The 13,829-nt window shown below is 49.4% G+C and overlaps 1 protein-coding gene across 2 annotated transcripts in view; it reads right to left on the bottom strand.

Annotated features, from left to right (window-relative positions):
- The window catches only part of LRRK1 (leucine rich repeat kinase 1), a 132,208-nt gene that overhangs the window by 10,026 nt on the left and 108,353 nt on the right, over positions 1 to 13,829 (bottom strand). For both annotated transcript variants that reach the window (XM_065906482.1, XM_065906483.1), the window contains 7 exons: positions 13,655 to 13,794; positions 12,145 to 12,394; positions 9,573 to 9,739; positions 7,110 to 7,307; positions 5,886 to 6,163; positions 4,163 to 4,357; positions 3,263 to 3,414 (listed from right to left, as the gene is read on the bottom strand). In XM_065906482.1, coding sequence (XP_065762554.1) covers positions 3,263 to 3,414; positions 4,163 to 4,357; positions 5,886 to 6,163; positions 7,110 to 7,307; positions 9,573 to 9,739; positions 12,145 to 12,394; positions 13,655 to 13,794 — 1,380 coding nt within the window. The remainder of the gene's footprint in view (positions 1 to 3,262; positions 3,415 to 4,162; positions 4,358 to 5,885; positions 6,164 to 7,109; positions 7,308 to 9,572; positions 9,740 to 12,144; positions 12,395 to 13,654; positions 13,795 to 13,829) is intronic.

Consider the following 13,829-nt stretch of genomic DNA (forward strand, 5'->3'; position numbering starts at 1 on the left):
GCACCGTCGTGGGGCAGCGGGGACGTGGGAGGTGGGGCAGAGCTGATCCAGAAGCCGTGCCAAGCACAGCACCCCTGGGAAAGGCTCCTAGGTGTGCAAATGCTGGGTCAAAGGGCATGAGTATCGCAAAGCCATTTAAAGCCATTTAAGACACACCGACAAATTGTTTTTCAGACAGACATGCAAATTTACATGCTCACCAGTAAGGTATGACCAACCTTCAGCAGTTTCCATCATTATGTTTGAAAACAAAGTTTGCCAATAGGAAAAGAAAAAGGAATCTTGCAGATTGAATTTATATTTCTTGATTATTAGAAAGTTCAAATGTTAAAAAATATTCCTTGCCTATTTTATGACTGAGATTTTAATATTTTTTCCCACCGATGTGTAAAAGTCTCTGAAATAAAGATAATAGTTTCTAATTTTCTCTATTTGTTTAAAAGATTTTTGAGAGTCTGCTGAGAAAATAAATATTGATGGGAAAATGGGATTTGTTTTTATATTTATATATCTGATGAGCATTTCATTTTATGTATACCTTTATATCCTTTAACATAAGAGGGTTTTATTTTCACAATAGACAGTATGCCTGCATTTCCTGGTCTTCTGAGAGTGTGACATTCCCCAAAAGCATTTGTGACATCAGGATGCTGTCTGTGCCCACGAAGGAGTTTGAAAACTAAGTGTGTGCTAAGTCACTTTAGTTGTGTCTGACTCTTTGTGACCCTCCGGACTATAGCCTGCCAGTCTCCTCTGTCCATGGGACTTCCCAGGCAATAATACTGGAGAGGGTTGGCATTTTCTTCTCCATGGGATCTTCCAGACTCAGGGATCGAACCTGTGTCTTTTATGTCTCCTGCTATGTGCTGTTATTCAAACCAGAGGGCCCAATCCCTCCCTCTCAACTCCTCCCATCTTTCTTCTTTTGCAGAGTGCATATCATAGCCCATGCACTCATCACCCAGCTTCAGTAACTATCACTCTATGGCCATGTCAGTTCATCTCTGCCCCCATCCATTTTTTTTCTCTCCCCAGATTCTTACGAGGCAAGTCCCCAGAATTATCTTTTTATCTAACTTTTATCTGTATTTATCTCTAAAAAATTATTAGAAAAAAAAATTGAAACCTAACCACAGTGCATGACCACACCTAAAAAGAGATGCTAATTCCTTAATGTCATGAATGGCCAGTGTTCCGTCTTCCCTAATTCTCTCATCGTCGCTTTCACAGTTTACTTGACCACATTTCCCCTGATTTTTATGTCTCCAAGTCTTTTGATAGGCTTCCCTTCCCTTTCTCGTTCTCTCTGAGCAGGTCACGTGCTGAAGACACGGGTGGAGCCCTGTGGAATTCCTGCAGCCCATCTTGAGTCTTGATTAGATTTCATCTGATTTCTTGGGCTAGAATACACCCTCATTCAGGTGCGTGCTTCTCTTGGGAGGCACACAATGTCGGGATCTCGCTCCCTCTGTGATTGTTACTGATCATTGCCAAAGTCCGTCATTTCAATAGGGATTACAAAATACTGCCATTCTAATTCTAGTATTTCTTCTCCATTTATTAACTTCATATACCGTAAAAAGAAAAACTTCCTCCTATCATCTCTTTTGCTAGCTACCCTGGGGCACAGCTCGAATAGAAAAGGCAGACTAAAACCTTGATTCTTTCCAGAGAGACTAGTTTTCAAAATATTAAGTTTGTTCCCTAGGAGCCTCCAATGATGATAAATGAGGAGTTTTTAAAAGTAAAAATCTTTTTAATTACTATTTTTATTAAGTAGCATTAGAAACTTGTGAATTTAAACAATTTGATGTGTCTCAATTTATTGCAGATATTTATTCTTGCTGAGGCTTGTTGCCCTATCTTTGACCCTTGGGAACCTCTTCAGGTTGGTTCCTGAGTCTAATCTGTCCTCACCGTCTCTGATGGCATCCTTGTTTTCAGAGTGTCCTATGTTTCAGGCCTACTTCCTCCCCCAAATCTGGAGTCAATCACTTCTCCAGTAAGCTGTGGTTCTCCTGGCCCTTAGAGAGGACCATCTGCATCCCTGGGGGTCTCACTGGCATTTGGTCAGTCACTGTTTCTAGGCCTTTTCAGTGGGCAGAGTGAGGAAATATGAGTTCATTATTCTTAAAATACAAATCTATCCAATTTAAATTCAGAACTACAGAAGTTTTATTTAACCTATTTTTTATATTTTACATGATAACTATCACAATTTGCAATGCATGGCATCAATATAATTACTCACTAACTTTACCCTATAGTTATAAGCAATGCCTTAAAATAGCAACACTACCACCACCATTATAATTACTGACTGTGTGTATATACACACACACACATATATATGTACTTTTAACATGGATATGGATATTTATGTATACACTGTTTACATATATACTTTTCTTTTTTTTAGGGCATGGTTTCTCAGAGCACGTCTTATGTCAGAATGCTCCGTCACAGTGGCATAAAATCTGATGAAAACCTTACGAACAGTGACCTAAGTAAAATGGCAAAGTCCTTCTCATTTATTTCATTGCATCTTAAGCTTTGCTTCATCTAAGCCTTACCAGATTTGCACACCTGCACATATTTGCACTAGGCTTCCTAGCAAACTATTCATGCCATGAAAGGCTCTCCTGCTTCTGAAGATGTCACACTAGCTAGGTGGGAGAGTCCAGGACTGAAGCATCTCACATGGGATGTGCTTTTCTGCAGTCTCTGATGCTATCTTTCCAAATCCCTGGCTTCACTGTCCTTCTCCTTGAATGAATATGAAATCCTCTCCCCCAGACCCTTGTCCTTCCTGCCCCATCACTAAGAAGAGATGCCCCTGGAAGTTGGGTGGGCGGCAGCATGAATCTTTATATTGGGGCACCCTTTCTGCTTGACCGGGGGCCCCTTCCCTCCTCTCTACTCAGCACCTCCACTAGCACATGCCTCTCTTCCTGACCCCCAGCATCATTTACTTTCTCTGCCATCGAGCTGCAAGTAACGCCCACCTTAAAACATAACCCTCCCTTGACCCCTGCCCCTCATGTCCCAGGCAGACACCATATTTTCTCTGCTTCTCTTATTCACAAACCCACATGTGCTCCTCTGAATGCATGTGGACTGCTTTCTCTTTTAAGCAGACTCCATCAGGATTTCAACTCGCCATTTACTACACATCTCTCGCCATGATCATCCATGACTGCTCCCCACCCACCGCTGCCCCCCAGTCTGACAGCAGCAGGTTATGGCAAGCCTGGGATGTTACCTGGACTCCTCCTTGCCTTCCCAGAACACCACCATGTACTCCTGGCCCTGGGATGAGAAGAAGGACGTCTGCTTCCCGCAGGGCAGTTGGTACATGAAGGTCGCAAAGGTCGGGTCCTTCATCTGGCTCACCACCGCCAGGGCCAGTGGTCGCTGAGGGAGAGAGGCCCACAGGGTCATGAGTGAGGGTCACTTACAACCAAATGGGTGCCCACTCTGTCCTCAAAACTAAAGATCTTAAACCAGGAAGAAGCAGAATCTGCTCACTCAGGACCCAACCAAAACAAGAAGCCAAACCAACTTCAGATACCAGAAATAAACCCTTCCAAGCATCTGGGTCATCGTTGTCCATGGCAACTCAAAACCAGGTGGTCAGGTTAGCATAAGCTCTGATATTCCAACTCCTGTGTCCAGGGACACACAGTCATAGAAAGAATTTTTCTCAGACCTCATTTACTCTCAATAACCAAGTCTCATTTGATAAATGCGTTTTAACCCTGAAACCATTGATCTCTTCCAAAATCAACTAGCTTCAATATGATAATATGACTCCTGCTTCTCATGAGCAAACTTTCTCCCCATTCCTTTAAAAAGAGATATGTACATTTGCACTGCTCTTGCCTGGGGGCTATACTGCTATAAAGGGGTTGGTTTGCTTAACATAAAAGTTGGGGAGGAAAAGAGACTTTGTTTTTCCTGAGAGTGACACTCACACAAAGAAAATGAACTTGGTGTGTCAGACTAATGCATATCTCTTTGTAAGAGATGAACAGAGAAGGACCTACTTGTTTTAGACCCTCAGTGAAGAGTGGACAGGCAACCACACAGGTGTGCTCTGGAGACCCACCGCCCCCACCAGCTGCAGGAGCTGCAAGGCCCCAGGCTCTGGGACCCCAGGTACCTTCTCGGGCTTCGTATCCCAGCACTCCATCATTAGTGCCTGTAGTCGATGGAACTGCACTTCCTCTGGCTGACCCAGAACTGGGCGGATGCCCTTGGACAGTTTCTTGGCGATCTGAAGCTGGTGCTGGCCCAGCGCGGGCCGCTGTCCTGACAGCAACTCGTAGAGCACCATCCCATAGGAGAACATGTCTACCTGGGCAGAGAGGTAAGCCAAATCAGACACCCTGCCCGGGCCCAGCAGATCTTGCAAGCTGGCCCTGAGAGAGAGGGAGTGGGGTGACATGTTAGAGAAGGAAAATGTGGGTTCTGCCCAAAGGAAGGCAATCATCAATTCACCAGTCCATCCACCTCTCCCCACCTGTCCAGGCATTCCACCAACCATCTGACCTTCTGTGATTCTGTCCCCTAATCCATCTATCTTCCAGTCCTTTTTTCCCTTCCTTCCTCCATCCCACCTTTCTATGCATCCATCTATCTACCCACACACATGATCACTTGCTCTTCTGCACATTTATCTGTCTGTCGGTCCAATGTATCCATATATGCAGCCCTTTGACTGTCCTGCCCATTTACCCATCCATCTTCCCAAACTTCCTTCCATCCATCTACTAAACACATAATGAAAACCTGGCGTCAAGCACTGAATAAGGGTTTGAAGGATGCCAAGGTACTTTCCCTTTATCAAAACAAGGCAGGAAAATGCAAACCCTTGGTTTAACATGCTTGATAGTAGGAGTACATGCAAATCACAAAAAAGGGAAAGTCTCCCAGATCACAACATCTTGATTCATTTAAACGCTATGAAAAATCCCCTAAAAGAGGGAGTGACATAGGTCTTCATAAAGGTCAAGAAATAACCTTATAGCAGGAGAATCGCTAGATAGACCTGAGCATTTTCAACGTGAAGGTTCTGTTATAAATTTAGTTATGTGGTGCTTTGCCGCCTGTTACTCAGAAGCTTATTTTTGTCACTCTGATTTGCCTTTTCTATCTTGGTTAATAGCCATGGTGCTGAGTTAACATGCTTGGGTCATTCGTGAAGCCACCAGTCAATGACTCATCTGCAGGTCACCAAATAATGAGAAATTATAGACAAGAGGAGTTTCACTGCTGGATGACTAATTAGCCAGGGCCAGCCCTAGATGCAAGGTGAGCACTGCAAGAGAGTTTGAAGTTGTCCTTTACCTGCACCTACCAAACAGTCCTCAGGGAAGAAGGCCTCGTCCCAGTCAAGGCTGGCCATGCGGCCGTCTAGGAGGCCGTGCTGGACCTGCCTGAATCACTGTCTCCTCTTGGCTTTAGTGACGCTGCCTTTTGATTTGACCAGGAGCCTTTAGCATCCTTATCTGTCTGTCCCTCACAAGCCACTGTGAGGCTGGTCCTCTGTCCCCCTTTTGCATATCTGACTGGCAGAACTGGGACCCATATCTGGGCATGTCTCCGTGTTAGACTTTTTGTCCACTGTGCACAGCCTCTACTATGTTTCTGAACTGAGGTTTGAGAATTCTGGGGTTTGGTCACTGTTCTGCAGCTAAGGAGAAGTCACCCTTGATGTTTCTAGGTGGACACAGGCCTCTGTGCCCTTCTGGTTCATTCCAGGGCCTCCCGGTCGAGCATGGGAGAGGAGAGATGTGTGCCTGAAGGCGTGTAGAGCCCAGAGCTGCAGGTGCCCCAGGACCAGGCCATCCTGGGTCAGGGGACTGCCGTGGGCTGGCCTGTACCTTCTCGTCATACACGATGCGAGGCCGGATCTCCGGGGCCTGGTAGCCGGGAGTGCCCTCCACACCGAGGGCGCCCTCGTGGAACGATTGCCGGGAGATGCCGTAGTCGGACAGCTTGATGTTGATGTGCTCCTTGATGTCCAGAGACCAGACCAGGATGTTGTCGGACTTTAGGTCGCAGAAGATGATGTTTTTCTTGTGCAGGTAGGCCAGGCCAGAGGCTATCTGGTAGGCTATTTTTTGGGTGAGCATGTGTCCCAGGGGCATAAAGGAGGAATCTTGGCAAAGAAAAAATATCAAACTATTATCATAACAACCCTTCTTTTCTTACCTCTGTCTTCCCCAATATTTTATATTCTATGGATGCATTCTCATTGTTCTCCAGGCTGGGTGCCAGAAGAGACACAGGACGACTTTCTTAAGATGATTTAGGTTAGAAATGCTTGTTGTGAGTGCTTCATTCACGGTATCTCATGCCTGCAGTGGTTGGTGTTTTCACTAAAAAAAGCCAGGATTCAAAATTCCTAGAGTTCACCTCAGGCCAAGATTGCTATAATGTCAAGGAGTGAGTTGCAGGTATAAGAACTCCATTAAAAAAAAATCTCCTCCGTTGAGGGATAAATAATTAATTTTAATTGCATTTATTCTTCCTGAGTTAAAAGACAGCTATCTCTCTCCCTCTGTCAACTCTTTGGCATTTAGTTACCCATTTCTTAGGGTAAGTGTTCTAAAGTTTTGCTAAGAAAACAATGTAGGATAAAACTGACTGCAGGGCCTCAGATGTTTACCCATGGTGGATGGACACGGTGCCCTGTGGGCAGAGAGAGACTTGAGCGGCCGCTGACTTCCCAGGCTCTGCCGCTTGGGGCTACCTCTTTTGATGGTCTCGCTCCCCTCCAAGGGGGGCTATTACTTCCTTTTAAGGATGAGTAAATGAAGCAACTTGCCAGATTATGGCAGAGAACCTGCACTCAGAACACAGTTCTGTCTGGCTCTAAACAGAGAGCTCCTCCAGCTGTGACAACACCACTGCCCGGCACTTAGGCCTGGAGAAGCTCTCCTGTTTCCACTGGGCGTGGTGCACGAGACTCCGGCAGCTGTGTCCGGCCCTGGCTGGCTCCCTGGGCCCTGTGCTGCCTGCCATGGGCCCACAGGCCTCCCAGGGGCTGGACCGGGCTGGGCCCCAGGCAGCCCTCCATGGAAGATTCTAGGTGCAGTGCATACCTCTGGCATTCTCGGACAGCACGGTGTTGAGGCTGCCCAGCGGGGCGAGCTCCAGCGCGAAGCAGAGCGGGTGGACGCTGATGCCGATGAGGGACACGATGCAGGGGTGCTGCAGGGCGTGCAGCATGCTGGCCTCCTGCCGGAACTCCGAGAAGTTCCTCATGGCGTCGGTGGCCCGCAGGTGCCTCAGCATGGTATCTGCGGGGAGAGCTCGGCCGTCAGCGCTGCCTAGGGTGGGGGCCCCGCCAGGCTCGGAGCCACCTCTCGGGGACTCCTGGGGCTGGCCGGGGCTAGGACTTGCATCTCCGGGGGCTGCAGTATTGTCACCCAGAATTGGGCGCCAAATGGGGGCACTCCTGAGGCATCCGGGCTGGTATCAAGCCCCCTCCTCGGGCGCTATTCTTATCAGGTGCTACACTCAGTGTTCCAGACCCTCTGATGAAGGGCCGCACACCCCCACCCTCATCACCCACTCTCTGCCCATGCCCTAGCCTGCTGTTCACCGCCTAAGGCTCTCAGCCACATCTCATTCCAAACCTGCAGCCCTGAGTGTCACCCAGAGCCTGGCAAATAACCTAGCTCCCTCCGCTCATCTGCAAGGATGCTGGGGGCGTGGTCACTGCTGCCCACCTTACCCCTGCCAGGGGCCAGGACCGTGGAAGGCAGAGCGGACTACTGCCCTCCTGTCGGCCAGAAGGAAAACCACAGGGTGGCCACGGGCCTGTGACAGGTCATCTCAGGCCAAAGAAGGAGCGTCTGGGGCGATGGTGGGCTGTGCTGAAACATTTTGCCAGTGCCCTCGCAACGCAGCCCCCATGGAAGGCGTTTGCCTGAGTCCCCCTGAGGGGTCACCCTGAGGCCACTGAGCAGTATCCACCGGTCCTGCTTGTCCTCTTGGGTCCCGATCTGTCCCTCCCCTGTTCCGATTTTAACATCAGGAATCACTGGACATGGAAGTTAAAACAGCAGAAAGAAAATCTTGGCAGTTAAAATGGGTCAGTTGTGCCAGATGGATGTGTATGCCAGACAAATTTGTTTTTAAGTGTAAAAGTTGTTTTTCACATTGGGCCTTTAAACCATTAATCATGTATTTTTGACTATGGCCGAAGTCTCTGCCCCAGTTTAGTGAACAGCCAGCCTTTCTCTTGACTCCCGATGTTGCCTCTGTCGTGTGCCAGCCTCTCGCGTACATGCAGGCTCTCTCTGTTCCCGACAGGCCCAGCCGTGCCCAGGAGTACCCTGCCCTATGCCTGGAGCATGGTAAGTCAGGATGTTTGCCGGGCAAGCCTCTCCTCTTTGTCTTCCATCGTGGAGTTTACCTGGCTGCTCTTGGGTGTTTGTCATTTCACATGCATTTTCTTTTTCTTTCAATTTTAATTTATTTATTTGGCCCTGCTGAACGGCACACAGGATCTTAGTTCCCTGGCTAGGGAGCAAACCCCTGCCCTCTACAGTGGAAACACAAAGTCTTAACCACTGGAACACCAGGGAAGTTCCGACATGAATTTTAGAGTCAGTCAGATTTCTCTCTCTGTCTCTCTCACACACACACACTGCTGGAATTTAGATGAGAACTAAATTGAATGATAGCTATTTATTTCTCAGTACTTTGTAGCTTAATAGCCGCCACGGAAGGCATAGTCTAATGGGTCATTGTTGCCAAATTTGATGTTGAGCTCACATCTAGCAGCTTTATCACACTCTTACTGGCTCTGACGCGTGTTACTAGTCTCTTAGGTTTCCATTCTCGTCCAATGCCTACAGTTTGTCTCTTCCTTTCTAATCAGTTTCTTCATATTGTTCCACGATTCTAATTTTTCTACCAGGAGTGTAAATTCCTTCTGTGATCATGACAATAACCATGCTAAGCCAGGGGCAATGAGAAATGCAACACCCAGAGGCTGGAAGGTAGAAGGCCTCCACGGGCTCGCCTTCGGTGGGCACGAGGTGGTGGCAGGTGGCTCTGGAGCACCTCTGAGCTGCTACGATGAGTGGGCAAGGGCAGGAGGGGAGGGGGTGAGGGAGAAGCTACCCATGATGGCTCCCCAATCCACATATCTGGAGTGCCCACCATCCTTCCCTTAGTAACTGCGTGGGGGAGGGGCCCCAGGGTAAGGGGTCCACTTGAGGTCTGTGTGCCCAGCATGTGGGCACTGTGCTGGGCATGCAACAGATGGAAATTGTAAGGACGGCCCACGCTCTTCGGGGCTCATGTCAGACAAGAAAGTCACCTCCGAAAGCAATTTCTAGGCCGAAAGCAATTTCTAGGCCGAAAGCAATTGCTCAGCCTGATCCTCAGTCCTGGCCCACGTCTCACCAGGCACAAAGCAGGACCACCCCTGGGGCCCACACTGGCATCACCCCCCTCCTCCACTGCCTGTGTGGCCTCGGGCATCTAAGGTGGTACAGGTTTGGACCAAGGGAAGACATGTCTGAAAAGAAACAACCCAGGGCCCTGTTTACCTGCAGGGGCATTTGCAAAGTTCTTGAATTTCTTGATCTGGAATCGCTTCACAGCCACAGGCTGGCCTTGGTACCTGGCCCGGTAGATGACGGTGCCACTCCCACCTTGGCCCAGGACGGCGCTCTCATCCTCGCTGTGCTCCAGCTTGCTGTTCTCCAAGAAGAGCCTGCCAGGAACACCGTGTGTGTGCCAGGGGGTCTGAACAGACCTCCCTCCTGCCCCGTGTTTCCCCAGAGATGCTCACTGAAGCTAGAGGTGGGTCCTGGCCTGGGCGGGTGTGAGAATGTTGCTTGGCTAACAGTTCCCACTGAGCAAAGTCAGGGTTCAAAGCCACCTGGTGGGGGGGTCAGACAGATCTGGGATAAATCCCAGCTCTGGGTAGGTCACTTAGCTTCAACAAGCCTTGGTCTCCTCTGGAAAGTGGATTCATAACAGGAATGGTCTCAGAGGCAGGAATGCTGACTGGTATAGGATGGAGCTTCCAAAGGTGTTGCACACAGACAAGGAATTCCTGTGGACATTTTCATCCAGAAGACTCTATGCTTTAAGAGTTAGTATCTATTGGAAATTGCATTTATTTATTGCTAGGTTAGTTGTCTCATTTCTTATTATTAAGCTGGTAATTATACAAATGGCCATGTAGAGCTTCTGGTCAGTGTGGCTAGTGTCCCGACAACTGATAGCTAGGATTTCACCCAAAGGCAGGGATTTTAGACCTTCCCACCTGTTTGTATGTTATAATCCTAGGTCAAAAGAAGACTTCTGTTGGAAGTACTGCAGTTCACTCCTGGGAGGGAGGGAAGGCAGATGGGGGGAAGGAGGAAGGGAGGGTGGCGGGCAAGCACCCCAATGTCCTCCTATCTCAGGGTCCCCCCAGGCCTGCAGAGGTCCCCAGTTCTTTCTCCTTAGCTTCCTCTGCCAGGTGCCTCCACCGGAGCTCTCCTGACCAAACAGACCGACCCCTTCTGCCCCCCATCACCACGCAGTCCTGCCCACGCCTTCCAGGAACAGACTGTGCCACAGCTGAGTCTCTGCACAGCCCAACCACATCACACTCCAGGCAGATGCAACTGTACCCGTGGTGGACCTTGGTGATGCAGCTGAAGAGGAACTGGGCTGTTCTCCAAATGCCCATCCCAAAACCACCTGCTCAGGAAGTGCGGTCCTTGGGAGCCTCCTGAGATGGGGATCAGGGGGAATACTGGAGACCCCTCAGGGCCTTCCGTCAGGACTCCTGAATAGGGACACAGGACAGGTCTCTGCGGAGCCAGACTCTCCCTGCCTGCATCTGCCCAAATGCCCAGCTGGTGTGTAAGATGCTGTGAGGTCCTGGTGGGACATCAGCCAAAGTTTCCAGAGAGTCTCTGCTGGACTGTGAACCCTGTGCAGATTCTTGGGTTTTTCAACTCCCAACCAAGTACTTTGGTTTAAGAACCATGCTACAGCTTGTAATTAGATCCAAACCAACAGGAACAACCAACCTGGCTTTCTAGATTCCATACAGTAGATTCCAGAGCCCAGATTCAGTAGGGGCATAAAATATAAAAAAGGTTCAGCAAATAAATGAAAATGCTAACATTTGGGGCTGCTTAATTGGGCATCCCATCATGAAATGTGATTCATATGTATATAAAACTCTGTATGTGGTCTCCAGGAAGTGATGACCCTTATGTTAAAGATTTAGGAATAAAGGGAAGTTATTTCACAGAAGAGTAGTATTTAATTTTCATTTCCACCAATGAGGTAACTGGGGAATAGGAAAAAGAACCATGGGGGAAATTTCTCCACTGTAGGAAGTGATTTCTTAGTTTAATAGACTCATCCAGAAGCCTGTTTTGGAGTCACAATTCTGCAGTATCAGACTACTCTACATCCATTTTCTTGGGTCAGGGAAATAATTTGGAAAAAATGGTGATATAAATATTCTTACACCCCCAAGTTTAATTTTCTTTAAAGAAATCAGATACAGGAATTCTTTGAATAAAAAAACAACTCCAAAACACTGCTAACCATGAAGGTCAAATTGTATCCAGGGAGACCAAATCATGGCTTCTGGTTTCCACAACTACTTGGATTCTGTGATGGCTTCCTATAGGATGGGACCACAAAGTGTTTTTTCTTTTCTCCAACATTATCTCCCCAGTTTTTATCTTAGATTAGTATAGGTAGACTCATCTTTAGGGACAGATTCAGGTGATCTAAATGCTCAGCACCAGAGCAGCAGTAAAGAGTCATCATTTGCCAAGAAAGGAAAAGGAGGTGGTAGGTCTGGGAGCACTTCCTTCTTGGACATCCATGGATGTTTGTCTTCTATTCCTTGATCTGGCGGCAAAGTAGGAGTCGGAGAGGAGGGCCAGCTCAACAAGAAAGAGTGCCAGCTGATGTGAGGGTGAGAGGGGTGGGGCCCCCAAGGTGACTTTGCCCTCCAAGTGGTCTGCCTGCTGGCTGGGCCTGTGTGCCTCACAAACAGAGTGACAGCCTGGCTCCCTTTAGGCAGCCTAGGCCAGGAACCTAGACGTCACCCGGGCTGCAGGGGAAGCAGTAGGTCTGCGCGTCAGCATCGAGGCCTACCTGGCCGGGAAGTCGGTCATGAACAGCTCGGGGACCAGCTCCTGGAGAGGCACTGGGAGGTCAGGGTGCCTGGGGCAGGAGATGAAGTCCCGCTCGATGGCTGTCAGCACGCAGTCTTCCATGTCGAAGTACTGCACGTCCTCTGACCTCTCACTGGGGTTGCTGTGCTGAGCCCAGGAGGCCTCGCAGACTGGGCAGGGCACATACTGCTCCATCAGTGGGGTCCCGTCACTTTCCGTGGCTGTCAGGGCTAAACGGGGACAGGGCGGACGTCAGCTCACCTGAAATCAGCTGCCGGCAGGCCCTGAGCAGCACCTGCACCCCCTGGCTGGGTGAGCCTTTTGCAAGAGGGGGTTCTGCCTACCCTGGCCTGAACCCCCAGGAGAGGCTGAAATGTGACTGTCACAGTCTGGTTCCTTTCTGGAGGGCACTATCCTCAATCCTAAAAGACACTCGCAAGGAGGGGCCAGCGATGCACTGGACAGTCACCAAGGGGTGCAGACCCTAAGCTAGCTGGGCGAGAAGGTGCTGAGAGTTTGGGGATCCCTGTGCAGGACGCTGCAGGCCGGGTCTGAGCTACGCCACGCGCAAATGACCAAGCCACAATCAGCAAGGAGCTGTTCTTAAAGTTACCTTCTCTTAGGCCCCTTTCTACGCCTTTTCTCCTTGCAGGTCACTGTTCTCGTCAACACGCAAAGGACACCAGACCCTGGCGTCCAGAGCATGCCCAGCCCTGTCTCTTGTTTGCTGTGATGCTCTCCTGGGTAGCCAGCTCAGGCCGCCAGAGGGCTGGACCGGCAGGCCAGAGGGGGTGCTCAGACCTGCTCTCTGCTCTCTCGGTCTCTAGCCTTGCAGCGCTCACAGGGAAGAGGTGGCCTGGTTTTGCTCAAACGGCCTCCTCCATGCGGGATACCCCGCAGTGGGTTTGTCTCCAGTTCAGTAACAAAACAAACAGAGGACCTCAATGACTCTACTTCAAAAAGTATTTTCTTTGGGTGGACTGTCAGTGAAGAAGCTGATCAAAGGGGCTGGAAAGGGCTCCGTGGGTGGCTGATCACTGCTGGGACTTGGGGGTTTGGGGTAGGCATGGAAGGAGAATGGGGGCTCTTGGCAGCTGTTTGTGGTGGCTTCCCTCCCACCCCTGCGCAAGGGCAGTTTCAGGCTCCCCTCTGGATTTCAGCAGCTTTGTCCTCACCATGTAAACAAGACCATGTGAGGCTCCTATCGACGGTCCTCCCAGACCACATGCGGTACCTGGGGCATTCTTCCTACAGGCTGCGGTGCCAGGGCCCAAGTACCTCCCCTCCAGGTCCACATCTCCCCCATGGCACCTCCGCCTATGCCTGCAGCTGGACCCCCAGGGCTCAGGACTCCACCAGAGAGCTGCTAGGATCCTCTGGTTTCCTTGGGCTGAATCCCAGTGGGATTTCTATTCTCCAAATGAGCCCCAGCCCAGTTTGTAAAGGAATACTACCATGAGGCAAGGCCTGGTTCAAGAATGCTTTCTTACCGGGAAACCACTGATCAATCAAGGAGTTGACATGGTCTGTGATAAAAGCCATTGCCGAGAAGTCCCTTATTTCTGATTGGCACATGATTTTTATTCCTCCACTTTTTTTCTTTTTCCAGTTCACATCCGAGGATTCCACACTGCAACCCAGAAACCAAAACAGGTCCATTGCAAT

Source organism: Muntiacus reevesi, chromosome 15 (genome assembly GCF_963930625.1).
Source record: "Muntiacus reevesi chromosome 15, mMunRee1.1, whole genome shotgun sequence".
NCBI classification, from domain to species: domain Eukaryota; kingdom Metazoa; phylum Chordata; class Mammalia; order Artiodactyla; family Cervidae; genus Muntiacus; species Muntiacus reevesi.